General features: G+C 49.1%; 1 protein-coding gene across 1 annotated transcript in view; it reads right to left on the reverse strand.

The window, feature by feature from the left end:
* ARHGAP31 (Rho GTPase activating protein 31) overlaps positions 1-20,477 on the reverse strand; it is a 72,740-nt gene extending 52,263 nt beyond the window's left edge. The window contains exon 1 of the mRNA XM_038757848.1: positions 20,308-20,477. Within this exon, the coding sequence (XP_038613776.1) occupies positions 20,308-20,392 (85 nt within the window). The 5' untranslated portion in view covers positions 20,393-20,477. The remainder of the gene's footprint in view (positions 1-20,307) is intronic.
* Positions 20,478-23,595: the final 3,118 nt, after the last annotated feature.

A 23,595-nucleotide genomic window follows, 5' to 3' on the forward strand; every position in this document is an offset into this window, starting at 1 on the left:
ATTGTGTTAATATGTTTTGTTTTGTTGTCCGTCTCCCCTTTCTAGACCGTGAGCCCGTTGTTGAGTAGGGACCGTCTCTCTATGTTACCGACTTGTACGTCCCAAGCGCTTAGTCCAGTGCTCTGCACACGGTAAGCGCTCAATAAATACGACTGAATGAATGAATGAATGCTCTGCACTTATCCATATTTACTATTCTATTTATTTTACTTTGTTAATATGTTCTGGTTTGTTGTCTGTCTCCCCCTTCTATAATAATAATAATGATGGCATTTATTAAGCGCTTACTATGTGCAAAGCACTGTTCTAAGCGCTGGACTGTGAGCCCATGGTTGAGTAGGGACCGTCTCTATACGTTGCCGACTTGTACATCCCAAGCGCTTAGTCCAGTGCTCTGCACACAGTAAGCGCTCAATAAATACGACTGAATGAATGAATGAATGCTCTGCACTTGTACATATTTACTCTTGTCCATATTTACTGTTCTGTTTATTTTATTTTGTTAATATGTTTTGGTTTGTTGTCTGTCTCCCCCTTCTATAATAATAATAGTGATGGCATTTATTAAGCGCACACTTGTACATATTTACTCTTGTCCATATTTACTGTTCTATTTATTTTATTTTGTTAATATGTTTTGGTTTGTTGTCTGTCTCCCCCTTCTATAATAATAGTACTGATGGCATTTATTAAGCACTTAGTCCAGTGCTCTGCACACGGTAAGCGCTCAATGAATACGATTGAATGAATGAATGAATGCTCTGCACTTGTACATATTTACTCTTGTCCATATTTACTGTTCTATTTATTTTATTTTGTTAATATGCTTTGGTTTGTTGTCTGTCTCCCCCTTCTATAATAATAATGATGATGGCATTTATTAAGCGCTTAGTCCAGTGCTCTGCACACGGTAAGCGCTCAATAAATACGATTGAATGAGTGAATGAATGCTCTGCACTTGTACATATTTACTCTTGTCCATATTTACTGTTCTGTTTATTTTATTTTGTTAATATGTTTTGGTTTGTTGTCTGTCTCCCCCTTCTATAATAATAATACTGATGGCATTTATTAAGTGCTTAGTCCAGTGCTCTGCACACGGTAAGCTCTCAATAAATACGATTGAATGAATGAATGAATGCTCTGCACTTGTACATATTTACTCTTGTCCATATTTACTGTTCTGTTTATTTTATTTTGTTAATATGTTTTGGTTTGTTGTCTGTCTCCCCCTTCTATAATAATAATGATGATGGCATTTATTAAGCGCTTAGTCCAGTGCTCTGCACACGGTAAGCGCTCAATAAATACGATTGAATGAGTGAATGAATGCTCTGCACTTGTACATATTTACTCTTGTCCATATTTACTGTTCTGTTTATTTTATTTTGTTAATATGTTTTGGTTTGTTGTCTCTCTCCCCCTTCTATAATAATAATGATGATGGCATTTATTAAGCGCTTAGTCCAGTGCTCTGCACACGGTAAGCGCTCAATAAATACGATTGAATGAGTGAATGAATGCTCTGCACTTGTACATATTTACTCTTGTCCATATTTACTGTTCTGTTTATTTTATTTTGTTAATATGTTTTGGTTTGTTGTCTGTCTCCCCCTTCTATGATAATAATAATGATGGCATTTATTAAGCGCTTAGTCCAGTGCTCTGCACACGGTAAGCGCTCAATAAATACAATTGAATGAATGAATGAATGCTCTGCACTTGTACATATTTACTCTTGTCCATATTTACTGTTCTGCTTATTTTATTTTGTTAATATGTTTTGGTTTGTTGTCTGTCTCCCCCTTCTATAATAATAATAATGATGGCGTTTATTAAGCGCTTACTATGTGCAAAGCACTGTTCTAAGCGCTGGACTGTGAGCCCGTTGTTGAGTAGGGACCGTCTCTATACGTTGCCGACTTGTACATCCCAAGCGCTTAGTCCAGTGCTCTGCACACGGTAAGCGCTCAATAAATACGATTGAATGAATGAATAGTAACTGCTCAATCAATACCACTGATTGATCAGGCCTAACAACTCTATCATCATCATCATCAATCGTATTTATTGAGCGCTTACTATGTGCAGAGCACTGTACTAAGCGCTTGGGAAGTACAAATTGGCAACATATAGAGACAGTCCCTACCCAACAGTGGGCTCACAGTCTAAAATTTGTCCTCCCTCCCAAGCAGTCAGTACAGCGCTCTCTGCTCACAGTAAACGTTCAATAAGCAGCGTGGCTTAGCGGCAACAGCCCGGGCTTCGGAGTCCAAGGTCGTGGGTTCTAATCCCGGCCCCTCCACTAATCTGCTGGGTGACCTTGGGCGAGCCGCTTCATTTCTCCAGGCCTCGGCTCCCTCACTTGTAAAATTCATTCAGTCGTATTTATTGAGCGCTTACTGTGGGCAGAGCACTGTACTAAGCGCTTGTGGGGGGGGGGATGGAGACCGTGAGCCCCACGCGGGACTACCTCCTATCTCCCCTGGTGCTTAGAACAGTGCTTGGCACATAGTAAGCGCAGCGTGACTCAGAGGAAAGAGCCCGGGCTTTGGAGTCACGGGTCATGGGTTCAAATCACAGCTTCGCCACTTGTCAGCTGGGTGACTTTGGGCCTGTCGCTTAACTTCTCTGGGCCTCAGTTCCCTCATCTGTCAAATGGGGATGAACACTGGGAGCCCCCCATGGGACACCCTGATCCCCTTGTATCCCCTGCAGCGCTCAGCACAGTGCTTTGCAAATACCATCATTATTATTATTACAAATACCGTGACGAACGCCATCGATCCATGCTTAGAGAAGCGGCGCGGCTCAGTGGAAAGAGCCCGGGCTTTGGAGTCAGAGGCCATGGGTTCGAATCCCGCTCCGCCACATGTCTGCTGTGTGACCTTGGGCAAGTCACTTCGCTTCTCTGAGCCTCAGTTCCCTCACCTGTAAAATGGGGATTAAGACTGTGAGCCCCACGGGGGACAACCTGATCACTTTGTATCCCCCCCAGCGCTTAGAACAGTGCTTTGCACATAGTAAGCGCTTAACAAATGCCAACATTATTATTATTATTAGCTTAACAAATGCCAACATTATTATTATTATCGACGGAGGGGGATTGGAGGAAGCGGCCTGGCGTGTTTTGACTCCTCTCCCGTCTAAGGCCCAGCCGTTGTGGCTTGGGAGGACTCCCCCTCGTCCTCCGGTCCCCGGAATGGCCCCGCATCCCTCTCCCCATCCCCGTCGAACCCCCTTCCCAGCCTTGAACTTCCAAGAATGTCCCGGAGCGGAGGGACAAGGAAGAAAAACAAGACACTTCAGCATTTTCCCAAACAAACGCCCACAAGAGGCGAAGGAACGGGCAGGGCAGGCCGCGCTGACCCTGCCCGCTGCCCGGGAAACCCCGCTGCCCGGCCTGCTGCGTGACCTTGGACAAGTCACCGCGCCTCTCTGGGCCTCTCTAGGCCTCATCATCATCATCATCATCAATCGTATTTATTGAGCGCTTACTATGTGCAGAGCACTGTACTGAGCGCTTGGGAAGTACAAATTGGCAACATATAGAGACAGTCCCTACCCAACAGTGGGCTCACAGTCTAAAAGGGGGAGACAGAGAACAGAACCAAACATACCAACAAAATAAAATAAATAGAATAGATATCATCATCATCAATCGTATTTATTGAGCGCTTACTATGTGCAGAGCACTGGACTAAGCGCTTGGGAAGTACAAATTGGCAACATCTAGAGACAGTCCCTACCCAACAGTGGGCTCACAGTCTAAAAGGGGGAGACAGAGAACAAAACAAACATACTAACAAAATAAAATAAGTAGAATAGATATCATCATCATCAATCGTATTTATTGAGCGCTTACTATGTGCAGAGCACTGTACCAAGCGCTTGGGAAGTACAAATTGGCAACATTTAGAGACGGTCCCTACCCAACAGTGGGCTCACAGTCCAAAAGGGGGAGAAAGAGAACAAAACAAACATACTAACAAAATAAAATAAGTAGAATAGATATGTACAAGTAAAATAAATAAATAGAGTAATAAATCTGTACCAACATATATACAGATATACAGGTGCTGTGGGGAAGGGAAGGAGGTAAGATGGGGGGGATGGAGAGGGGGACAAGGGGGAGAGGAAGGAAGGGGCTGAGTGTGGGAAGGCCTCCTGGAGGAGGTGAGCTCTCAGTAGGGCCTTGAAGGGAGGAAGAGAGGAGGTTCAAAACCGTTTCGGTTCCCCCTCAGATCCAGAGTCCTGTGTGGGACAGTAATAATAATAATGATGGGATTTGTGAAGCGCTTACTATAATAATAATAATAATAATGGCATTTATTAAGCGCTTACTATGTGCAAAGCACCGTTCTAAGCACTGGGGAGGTCACAAGGTGATCAGGTTGTCCCACGGGGGGGCTCACAGTCTTCACCCCCGTTTTCCAGATGAGGGAACTGAGGCCCAGAGAAGTGAAGTGACGTGCCCAAAGTCACACAGCTGACAATTGGCGGAGCCGGGATTTGAACCCCTGACCTCTGACCCCACTGTTGGGTAGGGACTGTCTCTATGTGTTGCCAACTTGGACTTCCCAAGCGCTTAGTACAGTGCTCTGCACACAGTAAGCGCTCAATAAATACGATTGATTGATTGATTCATTGACTCCAAAGTCCTGGCTCTTTCCACTGAGCCACGCTGCTTCCCCCAAGCAGCGCCGAGCACTGCTCTATGTGTTGTTTTGTTGTCCGTCTCCCCCTTCTAGACCGTGAGCCCGCTGTTGGGTAGGGACCGTCTCTCTATGTTGCCAACTTGGACTTCCCAAGCGCTTAGTACAGTGCTCTGCACACAGTAAGCGCTCAGTAAATACGATTGAATTGAATTGAATTGCTCTAAGCGCTGGGGTAGATACAAGGTCACCAGGTTGTCCCACGTGGGGCTCAAGGTCTTCACCCCCATTTTACAGATGAGGGAACTGAGGCCCAGAGAACTGAGGTGACTCGCCCAAAGTCACACAGCTGACAAGTGGCGGAGCTGGGTTTAATAATAATAATAATAATAATGGCATTTGTTATGTTCGGTGCTTGCTATGTGCCAAGCACTCTCTGGGGAGGATACAAGATGATCAGGTTGTCCCACGGGGGGGCTCACAGTCTTCATCCCCATTTTACAGATGAGGGAACTGAGGCACAGAGAATAATAATAATGATGGCATTTATTATTAATAATAATAATGGCTTTTATTAAGTGCTTACTATGTGCAAAGCACTGTTCTAAGCGCTGGGGAGGTTACAAGGTAATCAGGTTGTCTCACGGGGGGGCTCACAGTCTTCACCCCCATTTTCCAGACGAGGGAACTGAGGCCCAGAGAAGTGAAGTGACTTGCCCAAAGTCCCACAGCTGACAAGTGGCGAAGCCGGGATTCGAACCCATGACCTCTGACTCCCAAGCCCGGGCTCTTTCCACTGAGCCACGCTGCTTCTCTGATTCCAAGAACCCCCAAGGCCCGGCCTCAAAGCTCACAGCCCGGGGCGCCACAGTCCAAGCAGGTTGGTGTAGCGGCACTTTTTTTTAACGCTCACTATGTGCTAAGCACTGTAATAATAATAATAATAATAATAATAATGACATTTATTAAGTGCTTACTATGTGCAAAGCACTGTTCTAAGCGCTCAGGGGATACAAGGTGATCAGGTTGTCCCACGGGGGAGCTCACAGTCCTCATCCCCTTTTTCCAGATGAGGTAACTGAGGCACAGAGAAGTTAAGTGACTTGCCCAAGGTCACACAGCTGACAATTGGCAGAGCCGGGATTTGAACCCGCGACCACTGACTCCAAAGCCCGGGCTCTTTCCACTGAGCCACGCTGCTGCTCTGTACTAAGTGTTGGGGTAGTTTTTTTTTTTTTAATGGTCCATGCCAAGCGCTTACTATGTGGCAGGCGCTGTACTAAGCGCTGGGGTAGATTCAAGCTAACCAGGCTGGACGCAGCCCCTGTCCCATGGGGGGCTCACAGTCTCCATCCCCATTTTCCAGATGAGGGAACTGAGGCCCAGAGAAGCGAAGTGACTTGCCCGAGGGCCGACAGCAGACACGGGGTAGGGATGGGATTAGAACCCAGATCCTCGGACTCCTAGGCCCTGGGCTCTTTTCACTAATCCTGCCCCTGCCACTTGCTTACTGTGTGACCTTGGATAAGTCACCTAACTTCTCCGGGCCGTCAGAGAATGGGAATTCAATACTGAGACGCCCATCTGGGCTAAGGATGATTTTTCATGCACTCATTCATTCGTTCAATCGGATTTATTAAGCGCTTACTGTGTGCAGAGCACTGTACTAAGCGCTTGGGAAGTACAAGTTCATTCATTCATTCATTCAATAGTATTTATGGAGCGCTCACTGTGTGCAGAGCACTGTACTAAGCGCTTGGGAAGTACAAGTTCATTTATTCATTCAATCGTATTTATTGAGTGCTCACTTTGTGCAGAGCACTGTACTAAGCGCTTGGGAAGTCCAAGTTCATTCATTTATTCATTCAATCGTATTTATTGAGCGCTCACTGTGTGCAGAGCACTGTACTAAGCGCTTGGGAAGTACAAGTTCATTCATTCAATCATTCATTCAGTCATATTTATGGAGCGCTCACTGTGTGCAGAGCACTGTACTAAGCGCTTGGGAAGTACAAGTTCATTCATTCATTCATTCAATCGTATTTATGGAGCGCTCACTGTGTGCAGAGCACTGTACTAAGCGCTTGGGCAGTACAAGTTCATTCATTCATTCATTCAATCGTATTTATGGAGCGCTCACTGTGTGCAGAGCACTGTACTAAGCGCTTGGGAAGTACAAGTTCATTCATTCATTCATTCAATTGTATTTATGGAGCGCTCACTGTGTGCAGAGTACTGTACTAAGCGCTTGGGAAGTACAAGTTCATTCATTCATTCATTCAATCGTATTTATGGAGCGCTCACTGTGTGCAGAGCACTGTACTAAGCGCTTGGGAAGTACAAGTTCATTCATTCATTCATTCAATCATATTTATGGAGCGCTCACTGTGTGCAGAGCACTGTACTAAGCGCTTGGGAAGTACAAGTTCATTCATTCATTCATTCAATCGTATTTATGGAGTGCTCACTGTGTGCAGAGCACTGTACTAAGCGCTTGGGAAGTACAAGTTCATTCATTCATTCAATCGTATTTATGGAGCGCTCACTGTGTGCAGAGCACTGTACTAAGCGCTTGGGAAGTACAAGTTCATTCATTCATTCATTCAATCGTATTTATGGAGCGCTCACTGTGTGCAGAGCACTGTACTAAGCGCTTGGGAAGTCCAAGTTGGCAACATCTAGAGACGGTCCCTACCCAACTGCGGGCCCACAGTCTAGAAGGAGGAGACAAACAACAAAACAAAACATATTAACAAAATAAAATAAATAGAATAGTAAATATTTACAAGTAAAATCATAGTGTGGCTACCCAAGGGCTTGGCACATATTAAGTGTTTCACAAATAATAACGGTAATAATAATGGTATTTGTTAAGTGCTTACTATGTCCCAAGCACTGTTCAAAGTGCTGGGGTAGATACAAAGTAATCAGGTTGTTCCACCGGAGGCTAACATTTTTAATCCCCATTTGACAGATTAGGGAACTGAGGCACAGAGAAGTTAATAATAATGATGGCATTTGTTAAGCGCTTACTATGTGCCAAGCACTGTTCTAAGCACTGGGGAGGTCACAAGGTGATCAGGTTGTCCCACGGGGGGCTCACAGTCTTCATCCCCATTTGACAGATGAGGTCACTGAGGCACAGAGAATAATAATAATACTAATAATGGCATTTATTAAGGCGCTTACTATGTTCAAAGCACCATTCTAAGCGCTGGAGAGGTCACAAGGTGATCAGGTTGCCCCACGGGGGGCTCACAGTCTTCATCCCCATTTGACAGATGAGGTCACTGAGGCACAGAGAATAATAATCATAATGATCATGGCATTTGTTAAGCACTTACTATGTGCCAAGCACCGTTCTAAGCGCTGGGGAGGTTACAAGGTGATCAGGTTGTCCCACGGGGGGCTCCCAGTCTTCATCCCCATTTGACAGATGAGATAACTGAGGCACAGAGAAGTTCAGTGACTTGCCCAGAGTCACACAGCTGACAAGTAAGTGAAGCGACTTGCCCAAAGTCACCCAGCTGACAATTTGGCGGAGCCGGGATTTGAACCCGTGACCTCTGACTCCAAAGCCCGGGCTCTTTCCACTGAGCCACGCTGCTTCGTGAAAGAGAAAGTTGAAGAGAAATTGTCTCTTTCCATGCCACAGGGATGAGGGATGTACTTCCCAAGCGCTTAGTCCAGTGCTCTGCACACAGTAAGCGCTCAATAAATACGATTGATTGATTGATTGATTGATTGAATGATTCCAAGCCCAGCCCAACTCTCTTCTTCTGTCCTCACCCAAGCACTTAGTCCAGCGTCCTGCACGCAGTAAGCGCTCAGTAAATACCATCGATTGATGGGACCTCTTCTCACATCTCCTATTTGTGACTCAATCGATCAGTGGAATTTTTGAGGGCGTACCGTGTGCACTAAAAACCGCCTTATAACTTGTGCTTTCGTCATCATCATCATCATCATCAATCGTATTTATTGAGCGCTTACTGTGTGCAGAGCACTGTACTAAGCGCTTGGGAAGTACAAATTGGCAACATATAGAGACAGTCCCTACCCAACTGTGCGCTCACAGTCTAAAAGGGGGAGACAGAGAACAAAACCAAACATACTAACAAAATAAAATAAATAGAATAGATATGTACAAGTAAAATAAATAAATAAATAGAGTAATAAATATGTACAAACATCTATACATATATATATGAATATATATATTCGTCGTGCTTAGTGCAGTGCCTCGTGGGCCAGTGGGCATTCAGTAAGTACCACCTAATCGTCAATCGATCCTCTAGACCGTGAGCTCGTTGTGGGCAGGGAATGTGTCTGTTTGTTGCTGTATTGGACTCTCCTAAGCGCTTAGTACAGGGAGGGCTCTGTGCACAGTAAGCGCTTAATAAATACGATCGAATGAATCAGTCAATGCCATTCATAATAATAATAATAATGATGGCATTTGTTAAGCGCTTACTATGTGCAAAGCACTGTTCTAAGCGCTGGGGAAGATACAAGGTGATCATTTGTCATTCAATCGTATTTATTGAGCGCTTACTGTGTGCAAAGCACTGTTCTAAGCGCTGGGGAGGTTACAAGGTGATCAGGTTGTCCCCCATGGGGCTCACAGTCTTAATCCCCATTTGACAGATGAGGGAACTGAGGCCCAGAGAAGTCAAGTGACTCGCCCAAAGTCACCCAGCTGACAATTGGCAGAGCCGGGATTTGAACCCATGACCTTTGACTCTCAAGCCCGGGCTCTTTCCATTGAGCCACGCTGCTTCTCGAAAGGCATCTGATCCTAATTCTAATTCTATTCTATCCATTCCATCGCATTTATTGAGCGCTTACTGTGTGCAGAGCACTGTACCAAGCGCTTGGGAAGTACAAGGGCTTCGTGGAGGGCTTACTGTGGGCAGAGCTCTGTACTAAGCGCTCGGGAGAACTATGGCTTTGCACATAGTAAGTGCTTAGCAAATGCCATCCTTATTATTATTATTATTGTCGATCTTATCATTATCGTCAACCTTATCGGCAGTGGTAGAGACGGAAGCGGGGGGAGGACTATTAGAGAAGCAGCGTGGCTCAGTGGAAAGAGCGCGGGCTTGGGAGTCAGAAGTCATGGGTTCTAATCCCGACTCCGCCACCTGTCTGCTGTGTGACCTTGGGCAAGTCACTTCACTTCTCTGAGCCTCAGTTCCCTCATCTGGAAAATGGGGATTAAGACTGTGAGCCCCGCCGTGGGACAACCTGATCACCTTGTCTCCCCCCAGCACTTAGAACAGTGCTTGGCACATAGTAAGCGCTTAACAAATGCCAATATTATTATTATTATGGCTTTGCACATAGTAAGTGCTTAGCAAATGCCATCATTATTATTATTATTAACGATCTTATCATTATATATGTTTGCTTACATATATAATGTAAGCAAAAATATATACAAAATACATACAAAATATATACAAAAATATATACAAAAAATTACATATTTTTTTTTACTCTATTTATTTATTTATTTATTTTATTTGTACATAGCCATTCTATTTATTTTATTTTGTTAGTATGTTTGGTTTTGTTCTCTGTCTCCCCCTTTTAGACTGTGAGCCCACTGTTGGGTAGGGACTGTCTAAAAATGTTGCCAATTTGTACTTCCCAAGCGCTTAGTCCGGTGCTCTGCACATAGTAAGCGCTCAATAAATACGATTGATGATGATGATGATATTGTCAACCTTACCGGCAGTGGTAGAGACGGAAGCGGGGGGAGCACTGGCCGAGCTTTAAGTCGGAAGTTTTGCCAACCGGCCCTCACTGGCCCCTTCCCAGAATCCTCTCCGGCCGGCATGGTTGTCCGTCAGCGAGGCCTGGACTATGTCCTGGACTGACCAGGCCGAGGGAGGGTGGAATTAACGCCCGGCGTCCGAGCCGAGCCGCACGGACTCCCTCGCGAAGGCCTCCAAATCCCATCGGAAAATTCCCCTCTGCTCTCTTTTTTTCCCCTGGTGTCTGATAAGCGCTTACTCTGGGCCAGGCAGCGTGGCTCAGTGGAAAGAGCCCGGGCTTTGGAGTCAGAGGTCACGGGGTCGTTCATTCATTCATTCAATCGTATTTATTGAGCGCTTACTGTGTGCAGAGCACTGGACTAAGCGCCTGGGAGGTCCAAGTTGGCAACACCTAGAGACGGTCCCTACCCAACAGCGGGCTCACAGTCTAGAAGGGGGAGACGGAGAACGAAACAAAATATATTAACAAAATAAAATAAATAGAATAAATATATACCAATAAAATAAATAAATAGAGTAATAAATCTGTACAAACAGATATACAGGTGCTGTGGGGAGGGGAAGGAGGTAAGGAAGGGGGGTTCAAATTCCGGCTCCGCCACTTGTCAGCTGTGTGACTTTGGGGAAGTCACTTCACTTCTCTGTGACTCAGTTCCCTCATCTGTAAAATGGGGATTGACTGTGAGCCCCCCATGGGACAACCTGATCACCATGTAACCTTCCCAGTGCTTAGAACAGTGCTTTGCACATAGTAAGTGCTTAATAAATGTCATTATTATTATTATTATTATTATTATTATTGTTCTCTGGGCCTCAGTTACGTCACCTGTAAAATGGGCATGAAGACTGTGAGCCCCCCATGGGACAACCTGATCACCTTGTAACCTCCCCAGCACTTACAACAGTGCTTTGCACGTAGTAAGCGCTTAATAAATGCCATCATGATTATTATTATTATTATTATTCTCTGGGCCTCAGTTACCTCCCCTGTGAAATGGGGATGAAGACTGTGAGCCCCCCGTGGGACAACCTGATCACCTTGTAACCTCCCCAGCGCTTAGAACAGAGCTTTATACATAGTAAGCGCTTAATAAATGCCATCATGATTATTATTATTAATCCCCATTTTCCAGATGAGGGAACTGAGGCCCAGAGAAGTGAAGTGACTTGCCCAAAGTCACACAGCTGACAAGTGGCGGAGCCGGGATTAGAACCCATGACCTCTGACTCCAAAGCCCGGGCTCTTTCCACTGAGCCACGTGTGTGTGTGTGTGTGTGTGTGTGTGTGTGTGTGTGTGTGTGTCCATCTGAGAAGACTCCTGAACATTACAGGGTGAGGGATTCTGGGATTGTGTGTGTGTGTGTGTGTGTGTGTGTGTGTGTGTGTGTGTGTGTGTGTGTCCAGCTGAGGAGACTACTGAACATTACAGGGTGAGGGATTGTGGGATTGTGTGTGTGTGTGTGTGTCCAGCTGAGGTGATTCCTGAACATTACAGGGTGAGGGATTGTGGGATTGTGTGTGTGTGTGTGTGTGTGTGTGTGCGTGTGTGTCCAGCTGAGGAGACTCCTGAACATTACAGGGTGAGGGATTGTGGGATTGTGTGTGTGTGTGTGTGTGTGTGTGTGTGTGTCCAGCTGAGGAGACTACTGAACATTACAGGGTGAGGGATTGTGGGATTGTGTGTGTGTGTGTGTGTGTCCAGCTGAGGTGATTCCTGAACATTACAGGGTGAGAGATTGTGGGATTGTGTGTGTGTGTGTGTGTGTGTGTGTGTGTGTGTGTGTGTGCATGTGTCCAGCTAAGGAGACTCCTGAACATTACAGGGTGAGGGATTGTGGGATTGTGTGTGTGTGTGTGTGTGTGTGTGTCCCCAGCAGAGGAGACTCCTGAACATTACAGGGTGAGGGATTGTGGGATTTTGTGTGTGTGTGTGTGTGTGTGTGTGTGTGTGTGTCCATCTGAGGTGACTCCTGAAGATTACAGGGTGAGGGATTGTGGGATTGTGTGTGTGTGTGTGTGTGTGTGTGTGTCCAGCTGAGGAGACTCCTGAATATTACAGGATGAGGGATTGTGGGATTGTGTTTGTGTGTGTGTGTGTGTGTGTGTGTGTCCAGCTGAGGAGACTCCTCAACATTACAGGATGAGGGATTGTGGGATTGTGTGTGTGTGTGTGTGTGTGTGTGTCCAGCTGAGGAGACTGCTGAACATTACAGGATGAGGGATTGTGTGTGTGTAGGTGTGTGGAGCGGGTGTTTGGGTCTGGCTGAGGAGACCCCTGAGCCTTACAGAGTGAGGGACTGTGGGATAATACTAATTAATCATTTTGGTATTTGTTAAGCGCTTCCTATGTGCCAAGCCCTGTTCTAAGCGCCGGAGGGGATACAAGGTGATGAGGTTGTCCCCTGGGGGCTCCGAGTCTTCATCCCCATTTGACAGATTAGGGAACTGAGGCCCAGAGAAGTGAAGCGACTTGCCCAAGGTCACCCAGCTGACAAGTGGTGGGATTGTGTGTGGGTGTGTTAGTGTGGGTCTATGTCCAGCTGAGGAGACTCGGGCACATTAATAATAATAATGATGGTATTTGTTAGGCGCTTACTATGTGCCAAGCACCATTCTAAGCACTGGGGGAGATACAAGGTGATCAGGTTGTCCCCCGTGGGGCTCCCAGTCTTCATCCCCATTTTCCAGATGAGGGAACTGAGGCCCAGAGAAGTGAAGCGACTGGCCCAAGGTCACCCTGCTGACAAGTGGCGGAGCTGGGATTTGAACCCACGACCTCTGACTCCCAAGCCCGCCACTGAGCCATTACCGGGGCAGGATGAGTTGGGGGGGTGGGGTGTGTGTGTGTGTGTGTGTGTGTGTGTGTGTGTGTGTGTGTGTGTGTGTGTGTGTGTGTGTGTACGTGTTTCCTGCCCACAAAGAGCTTACGGTCTAGGGGAATACCCACAGGCCTGGACTCAAAGTGTTTCTGCCACTTAATAGGAATGATTTATAATTAGGTTATTTGTTAAATGCTATGGATGAGAAGCAGCGTGGCTCAGTGGAAAGGGCCCCGGCTTTGGCATCAGAGGTCATGGGTTCGAATCCCGGCTCCGCCAATTGTCAGCTGTGGGACTTTGGGCAGGTCACTTCACTTCTCTGGGCCTCAGTGACCTCATCTGTCAAATGGGGAGGAAGACGGTGGGCCCCACGTGGGACAACCTGATCACCTCGTAAACTCCCCAGCGCTTAGAATAGTGCTTTGCACATAGTATGTATACTACTATATATATAGTTTATATATATATATAATATATATAGTGTATAGTGTATATACATACATAGTATGTATAGTATGCCCTTAATAAATGCCATCATTATTATTTATCCCCATTTTACAGATGAGGGAACTGAGGCCCAGGGAAGTGAAGTGACTTGCCCAAGGCCACCCAACAGACTGTCTGCCCCTCTAGACTGTAAACTCCTTCCATCGATCGATCATATTTATTGAGCGCCTACCATGTGCAGGGCACTGTACTGAGCGCTTGGGAGACTGTGAGCCCACTGTTGGGTAGGGACTGTATATGTTGCCAACTTGGACTTCCCAAGCGCTTAGTACAGTGCTCTGCACACAGTAAGCGCTCAATAAATACGATTGATTGATTGAAGCGAGAACGAACGGGGTGGGAAAATGAGAATTTTGGTCTGGGAAGGCCTCTTGGAGGAGATGAGATTTGAGTAGACCGTAAACCCCGGGTGGGCAGGGATGGTCTCTCTTTATTCATTCATTCAATCATATTTATTGAGCGCTTACTGTGTGCAGAGCACTGTACTAAGTGCTTGGGAAGTCCAAGTTGGCAACATATAGAGACGGTCCCTACCTAACATCGGGCTCCCAGTCTAGAAGGGGGAGATAGACAACAAAACAAAACATATTAACATTGCAAGCGCTTAGGACAGTGCACTGCACACAGTAAGCGCTCAATAAATACCCTTGAAGGAATGAATGAGTGAGTAGGGCTTGGGAGATGGTCAAAACCGTGGTCCGTCAGATAATAATAATAATAATAATGATGGCATTTATGAAGCGCTTACTATGTGCAAAGCACTGTTCCAAGCGCTGGGGAAGTTACAAGGTGATCAGGTTGTCCCACAGGCAGTCTTCATCCCCATTTTCCAGATGAGGTCACTGAGGCCCAGAGAAGTGAAGTGACTTGCCCGAAGTCACCCAGCTGACAACTGGCGGAGTCGGGCTTTGAACCCGTGACCTCTGACTCCGAAGCCCGGGCTCTTTCCACTGAGCCACGCTGCTTCTCCGAAGCAGATCCGAAGGGGGAAGGAATTCCAGGCCAGAAACGGGAAACGTGTGTCACACTACGGCTGAAATAATAATTGTGCCATTCATTAAGTGCTTAGAGCTATGAGATAATCGGTTCAGACGTTCTCCCCCGCCTTCAGAGCCTTATCGACGCCCCAACTCCTCCAAGAAGCCTTCCCTGACTGCGCCCTCCTTTCCTCTTCTCCCGCTCTCTTCCGCGTCGCCCGGACTCGCTCCCTTAATTCCTCATCCCCCCCGCTTCCAGCCCCTCACCGCTTATGTCCACATCCCTCATTTATTTATTTCTCTTAATGTCCGTCTCCCCCTCTAAACTGTCAGCGCGTTGTGGGCGGTGAATGTGACTGTTTATATTACGCCGTATTCTCCCGGGCGCTTAGTACACAGAGAAGCAGCGTGGCTCAGTGGAAAGAGCCCGGGATTTGGAGTCAGAGGTCATGGGTTCAAACCCCTCCAATTGTCAGCTGTGTGACTTTGGGCAAGTCACTTAACTTCTCTGGGCCTCAGTTACCCCATCTGTAAAATGGGGATTAAGACTGTGAGCCTCACATGGGGCCACCTGATCAACTTGTATCTACCCCCAGGGCTTAGAACAGTGCTTTGCACATAGTAAGCGCTTAACAAATACCAACATTATTATTATTATTATTACACAGCCTGTACGGTACTCAATAAATACAATTAACCAACGGGCACAGACCCCACCCAACCCGGAGCTCACCCGGAGCCCCCCCTTCTAGCCTGTGAGCCCACTGTTGGCTTTGGAGTCAGAGGTCATGGGTTCAAACCCCGCCAATTGTCAGCTGTGTGACTTTGGGCAAGTCACTTCACTTCTCTGGGCCTCAGTTACCCCATCTGTAAAATGGGGATTAAGACTGTGAGCCTCACGTGGGACAATCGGATCAACTTGTATCTACCCCCGGCGCTTAGAACAGTGCTTTGCACATAGTAAGCGCTTAACAAATACCAACATTATTATTATTATTATTTTTATTACACAGCCTGTACGGCGCTCAATAAATACAATTAACCAACCGGCACAGACCCCACCCAACCCGGAGCTCACCCGGAGCACCCCCCTTCTAGACCGTGAGCCCACTGTTGGGTAGGGACCGTCTCTATATCAATCAATCAATCAATCAATCAATCAATCAATCGTATTTATTGAGCGCTTACTGTGTGCAGAGCACTGGACTAAGCGCTTGGGAAGTCCAAGTCGGCAACACATAGAGACGGTCCCTACCCAACAGCGGGCTCACAGTCTAGAAGGGGGAGACAGAGAACGAAACCAAACATACTAACAAAATAAAATATGTTGCCAACTTGGACTTCCCAAGCGCTTAGTCCAGTGCTCCGCACACAGTAAGCGCTCAATAAATACGATTGATTGATTGATTGATTGAGGAGGGAGACCGGGTATCTTCACCCCACTTTACAGGTCAGAATATTGACGAGCAGGGAAATGAAGTGACTCGCCCGAGGTCACCCACCCACTCCTGCTTCTCCCGTCCCCTTTCCGCTGTTCCACATGGTAGTCTCCCAAGCGCTTAGTACAGAGCCTGCGCGGTAGGCGCCCCGTAAGTGCCGTCGATTGACCGAGAGGGGTTAGAACGGACGGTCGGCCTTCTAACGGTGCACTCACGGGAAAGAAATCGGGCTTTTAAGATTGGTTTTGATTCTCCTGATCCAGAAGGACTGAAAATAGAATTGAAGATGTCCCCCTCTGGAACCAAAACACAAACTTCCCCTTCCTGCCGCAGTCACAACCATCTCTCCATCCTCCCCCAGCCCCGCGATCAAATCCCCGGCCTAGTGGAGTCCTGGAGTCCTCCAGGAGTCAGGAGGACCTGGGTTCGAATCCCGCCTCTGCCCTCTCTTCTGCTGTGTGGCCTTGGGTCAGTCACTTCGCTTCTCTGGGCCTCGGTTCCCTCTTCGGGGATTAATAATAATAATAACGATGGCATTTAGAGACTGTGAGCGCACTGTTGGGTAGGGACTGTTTCTATATGTTGCCAAGCGCTTAGTACAGTGCTCTGCACACAGTAAGCGCTCAATAAATACGATTGAGGGATGATGGATTTAGAGAAGCAGCGTGGCTCAGTGGAAAGAGCCCGGGCTTTGGAGTCAGGGGTCATGGGTTCAAATCCTGGCTCTGCCAATTGTCAGCTGTGTAACCTTGGGCAAGTGGCTTAACTTCTCTGGGCCTCAGTTACCTCATCTGTAAAATGGGGATTGACTGGGAGCCCCCCGTGGGACAACCTGATCACCTTGTATCCCCCCAGTGCTTAGAACAGTGCTTTGCACATAGTAAGCGCTTAATAAATGCGATTATTATTGTTTATTAAGCGCTTACTATGTGCAAAGCACTGTACTAAGCGCTGGGGAGGTTCCAAGGTGATCAGGTTGTCCCAAGGAGGGGGGCTCACAGTCTTAATCCCTATTTTACAGATGCGTATAATATATGCATTTTACAGATGCATATAAAGATGCGATAATAATAATGATGGCACTTATTAAGCGCTTACTATGTGCAAAGCACTGTTCTAAGCGCTGGTTCGTGGGGAACCTGGTGCTAAATCATTCGTAGACGACCCGCTTCTGGGCCAGGCTTTCGTACGTAGCAGAGCAGCTCCCTCGCTGCGATCCATGGAAAATCAGCCCTCGACACAGTTAAGATGGCGAGCCCCTTGTGGGACAGGGACTCTGCTACCTCGGCACTTAGTACAGCGCCCGGCAATCAATCAATCAATCAATCGTATTTATTGAGCGCTTACTGTGTGCAGAGCTCTGTACTAAGCGCTTGGGAAGTCCAAGTTGGCAACATATAGAGACAGTCCCTACTCAACAGTGGGCTCACAGTCTAAAAGGGAGGGGGGGACATAGCAAGTGCTTAAATACCGTAAAAAAGGGGGAAAAAAAATGGGGAATGTTCCACATCCCGTGAGAATCACAATGGCTGTTGAGTTTTCTGCCTTTCAGGGATTATAGTTTCCACCGGGAAACACGGTATTCCGGCGTGTGTTTCTCAAGAGCCGGGATGTGCCAACCGTGGGTGACCCTGAGGACCTAAATGTTCTGTTCTTCATTAAGCGTCCCAAACTCTGCCGACGAACCGGGGGAACGGGAGGAGGAGGAGGCCGCCCCGCAGCAGAGAAGCAGCGTGGCTCAGCGGAAAGAGCCCGGGCTTGGGAGTCAGAGGTCGTGGGTTCTAATCCCGCCTCCGCCCCGCGTCGGCTGTGCGACTTTGGGCACGTCGCCGGGCCTCAGTGACCCCATCTGGAAAATGGGGATGAAGACCGTGAGCCCCCACATGGGACAACCTGTTGACCTCGTGTCTACCCCAGTGCTCGGCACGTAGTAAGCGCCTCACAATTGCCATCATTATCGTTATTATTATTATCAGGCCCGGATTCAGTGACTCAGTTGTGCATCCTGCCCGCTACTCCTAGCATGCCCCGGGGTGGGAGATTATTTATTATTATTAATTATTATTTATTTATTTATTTATTTTACTTGTACATATCTATTCTATTTATTTTATTTTGTTAGCATGTTTGGTTTTGTTCTCTGTCTCCCCCTTTTAGACTGTGAGCCCACTGTTGGGTAGGGACTGTCTCTAGATGTTGCCAACTTGGACTTCCCAAGCGCTTAGTACAGTGCTCTGCACACAGTAAGCGCTCAATAAATACAATTGATGATGATGATGATATGACAGGGGATCGCGGGTCACAGGCGATCACAGGGGATCCCGGCCCGCGGGGCCCAGGCCCAGATGGTGACATATCACGGGCATGGAAGTTCGCAGAGGAGCGCAGGCGACTAAAGAGGATCACGGGCGACAGATGATCCCAGATGAGCAGGCCGGGAAGGATCACGCCTCTCGGATCCAGAGGATCCCGGGTGGCGCAGGGGATCCCAGGAAAATCACAGACAGTCAGAGCCCAGAGGATCAGAGGATCCCATCGGATCACCGAATGCTGGCACATAGACAGACCATCATAGAGGGTCACGGGGGATCCCAGAGGATCACGGGTGACAGAGGATGACAGATGTTTACCGTGACCACGGACACAGAGGATCACGGGCGATCACACACGTGATTGCACAGGTGACCGGGCACGGACGGTCGCAGACACAGATGATCACAGGTCACAGACACAGAAGATCACGCATGACCACAGATGACAGGCGATCACAGATGTGCACAGGCGATCGTAGAAGATCACAGAGGATCACAGAGAAGCAGCGTGGCTCAGTGGAAAAGAGCCCGGGCTTTGGAGTCAGAGGTCATGAGTTCAAATCCCGGCTCCGCCACTTGTCAGCTGTGTGATTTGGGGCAAGTCACTTCACTTCTCTGGGCCTCAGTTCCCTCATCTGTAAAATGGGGATGAAGACTGTGAGCCCCCTGTGGGACAACCTGATCACCTTGTAACCTCCCCAGCGCTTAGAACAGTGCTTTGCACATAGTAAGCGCTTAATAAATGCCATTATTATTATTATTATTATCACAGGCGATCGCACACAGGATCTCACAGACGATCAGACACGGACGATCACAGATCAGAGACGGAAAACCACACGCGATCCCAGGTGACGGACGATCACAGAGGGTCCCGGGTGACAGATGATCAGAGACGACAGATGTTTACCGTGACCACAGACAGAGAGGATCACGGAAGATCACGGAAGATCACAGCAATCACACACGAGATCGCATAGGTGATGGGGCCCGGACGGTCCCAGACACAGACGACCACAGGTCACAGGCACAGAAGATCACACCCGACCCCAGATGACCACAGACGATCGCAGACGCGATCCCAGAGGATCGCAGGCGACGGCGCACACGATCGGACACGGATGATCACGGACACGGGTGATCCCGCATCCCAGACCCGGACAACCACACCCGCTCACAGATGTCGGATGATCACAGGCCGACACGGACCACGGCCGAAGATCACAGGCGATCACACGCACGATTGGACCCACATGAGCGGCAGACCCAGAAGGTCCTTTAGGATCGCGGATGACGGACAATCGCCGGGGGTCACGGACGCGGACGACCCTAGACTGAGGATCCCAAGGTGGGGGGGACCCTGGACGACCTCGGATCTGGGACCGTCCCAGAAGATCCCGGATCCCGGGGGGATTCCCAGGCAGGATGACCCGGTGAGTTGGAGATGGCTCTTCCGGGGCCTGTCCTTGTCGGAATTTAGGAGGTCAGGGGTCGAAGGGCTGATCTCCTCACCCCATCCTCTTCCCCCCAAACTGAACCTGGGCGGACCCCCAGCCCCCAATTTGAGTGTGTGCCTGTGTGGGGTCCTGGGGGGGTCCTGGGGGTGAGGGGCTGAGGCTCTGGGCCCCCTTTCGACCCAGGGGACGGGTCCGGCTTCTGGTTTGGATGGGACGGCCCGCTCCCCAATTGGGACCCCCATCCCCACCCCACCCCAGAGGCTGGAATAGAGAGAAGGGAGAGGGAAAGAGGGGGATGGAGGGGATGGGGGGCAAATGGGGGACAGATGATGGGGGGGGGGGGGGACGAAGCCACGTTACCATCTTGGCCTGAGCGCTCCAGAAACTCCCCCAGGTCGCAGCCAAAGGGTCCGCACGCTCCTTTGCGTTTCAACTTGTTCTTCATGAGTCGGACGACCACCCCCCTTGTCCCCCCCCGGCCCCCGGCCCCCGGTGGGCCGCTCAGACCCCCAGGGGACCCAGGGGTCCGGCCGGAGGGGCCATCGGGGGGCGCATAGCCCAGGGAGGAGGAGGAGGAGGAGGAGGGGGAGGATGGGGGCCAAAATAACGGGCCGGGCTGGGCCGGGCCGGGCCCTCCCTCTACCCCCCCACCAAGGAGAGCCTTGGGCACAAGTCAACAAGCCCGCATCATCCCCATCCTCTCCCCCCCAAAAAAGAAACAAGCCCCCCGCCCCCCACTTCCCGACTCTTCCCTGTCTTACAAAAAAGCCCCAAGGCTGGACCAGCCCAGGAAACGCTGGAAGGAAGGAAGTTGGGGAGAGGGGTGGGGAGGGGGGAAGGGGAGGAGACCCAGGGGGTGGGGTTTTTTTGGGGGGGCAGAAGGGGAGGAGACCTAAGGGGTGGGGGGCTTTTTTTTGGGGGGGAGATAGGGAGGTGACCTAGAAAGTGGAGTTTTTGGGGAGTTGGGGGAGAGAGGAGATGAACTAGACGGTGGGAGATTTGGGGGGAGATGGGGAGGAGAACTAGGGGGTGGAGAGATTTCTGGGGGGGAAGAAGAGGAGGAGAACTAGGGGGTGGGAGGTTTGAGGGGAGGGAGAGAAGGGGAGGAAAACTAGGGGGTGGAGTTTTTTGGGGGGAGGGGAGAAAGGGAGAAGAACTAGGGGTGGGGAGTTTGGGGGGGAAGAAGGGGAGGAGAACTAGGGGGTGGGAGGTTTTGTGGGGGAGAGGGAGAAGGGGAGGAAACTTAGGAGGTGAAGTTTTTTGGGGGGAAGAAAAGGAGAACTAGGGAGTGGAAGGTTTTGGGGGGAGAGAGAGAAGGGGAGGAAAACTAGGGGGTGGAGTTTTTTGGGAGGGGGGAGAAAGGGAGGAGAACTAGGGGGGTGGGGAGTTTTGGGGGGGAAGAAGGGGAGGAGAACTAGGGGGTGGGAGGTTTTGGGGGGGGAGGGAGAAGGGAAGGAAACTTAGGAGGTGGAGTTTTTGCGGGGGAAGAAGAGAACTAGGGGGTGGGAGGTTTTGGAGTGGAGGGAGAGAAGGGGAGGAAAAATAGGGGGTGGAGTTTTGGGGGGGAGGGGGAGAAAGGGAGGAGAACTAGGGGGTGGGGAGTTTTGGGGGGAAGAAGAGGAGGAGAACTAGGGTGGGAGGTTGGGGGGGAGAGGGAGAAGGGGAGGAAACAGGAGGTGGAGTTTTTTGGGGGGGAAGAAGAGGAGGAGAACTAGGGGGTGGGAAGTTAAGTGGGAGAAGGGGAGGAAACCTAGGGGGTGGAGTTTTTTTGGGGGGGAGAAGTGGGGGAGACCCCACTAGGAGGTAGAGTTTTTTTGGGTGGGGAAGAAGAGGAGGAGAACTAGGGGGTGGGAGTTTTTTTGGGGGGAAGGGGAGAAGGGGAGCTGTAAGCCCGTTGTGGCAGGAATTGTCTCTCTTTATTGCTGTACTGTACTTTCCAAGCGCTTAGTCCAGTGCTCTGCACACAGTAAGCGCTCAATAAATATGATTGATTGATTGAATGAATGAATGAATGAATGAATGAATGAATGAATGAAGAGACCTAGGAGGTGGAGTTTTGGGGTGGGGGGGAGAAAGGGAGGAAAACTAGGGGGTGGAGGGTTTGCGGGGAGAGGGAGAAGGGGAAGAGACGTAGGATGTGGAGTATTTTGGGGGGGAGAAAGGGAGGAAAACTAGGGGGTGGGGGGTTTGGAGGGGGAAAGGGAGAAGGGGAAGAGACGTAGGAGGTGGGTTTTTTTTGGGAAGGAGAAGGGGAGGAAACCTAGGGGATGGGTTTTTTTTAGTGGGGGAGAAGGGGAGGAGAACTAGGAGGTGGAGGGGGGTTTTTTGGGGGGGGAAGGGGAGGAAATCTAGGGGATTGGGGTTTTTGGGGGAGGAGGGGTAGAATGGAGGAGACCAAGGAGGTGGAGGGTTTTTTTAGGGGAGGGGAGAAGGGGAGGAGGCCTAAGGGTTGGGATTTATTTTGGTGGGGTGGGAGACCCGTGGTAGGTGGAGGCCTGGAAGAAAGTGGAGGAGAAGGGAGGGAGGGAGAACACATTTTTGGCAGCTTGTGTGTGTGTGTGTCTGTGTGTATTTAGGAGGAAGGAGGAGGAAGGAGGTAGGTAGCTGAGGAGGCGGAGGGAACAGAGAAAGGGGCATTGCACTTGAAAAGAAACTGGCTTTTGAAGGCGGCCCTGTCTTCCTGGACCACAGACTCACAAAGTGGTGGTGGTGGTGGAGGAGGAGGAGGAGAGGAGGAGGAGGAAGAAGGGGAGAGGAGGTGGGGGGGTTGGGGGGAGAAAGGGATGGGAGGTGGAGCGGGACCCCCTCCCTAGGCCCTCCTCCCAGCCCACCCACAGGGAGAAACTCTGCAGGCTTTAGCTGAAACCATTTTCGAACCCACTTTCTGGGTCCAGATTAAAAATCTAAAAAGCCACCGCAGAGGAAAGCCACCGAGCTAGTGAATTGGGAGGGGAAGGAGGCCTGAGATGCAGGAAACCGAGGTTTACAGCTCCCTCTGGGCCTCCTGTGTGACCTTAGGCAAGTCACTGAACCTCTCTGGGCCTCGGTTTGGCTTTTTTTCTGCCTGTAAAATGGAGCTGGGTTGGCCCTCTCTTGGACTGTGAGGCAGGAAGTGTACGCTGTAAAGTCGTGATGGGCAGGGAATGTGTCTGTTGACAATAATAATAATGGTATTTAAGAATAATAATAATAATAATGGCATTTATTAAGCACTATGTGCAAAGCACCGTTCTAAGCACTGGGGAAGTTACAAGATGATCGGGTTGTCCCACGAGGTGCTCACAGTCTTAATCCCCATTTTACAGATGAGGTAACCGAGGCACAGAGAAGTGAAGTGACTTGCCCCAAATCACACAGCTGACAATTGGAGGAGCTGTGATTTGAACCCATGACCTCTGACTCCAAAACCCGTGTTTGTTAAGCGCTTACTACGTGCCAAGCACTGTTGTAAGCACCGGGGTAGATACGAGGTAACCAGGTTGTCCCCCGTGGGGCTCACAGTCTTCACCCCCAGTTTACAGATGAGGTAACTGAGGCCCAGAGAAGTAAAGCGGCTCACCCAAAGTCAAACAGCAGACAAGTGGCGGAGCCGGGATTAGAACCCATGACCTCTAACTCCCAAGCCTGTGCTCTTGCCACTGAGCCACG

This window comes from Tachyglossus aculeatus, chromosome 16, assembly GCF_015852505.1.
Source record: "Tachyglossus aculeatus isolate mTacAcu1 chromosome 16, mTacAcu1.pri, whole genome shotgun sequence".
Lineage (NCBI taxonomy): Eukaryota > Metazoa > Chordata > Mammalia > Monotremata > Tachyglossidae > Tachyglossus > Tachyglossus aculeatus.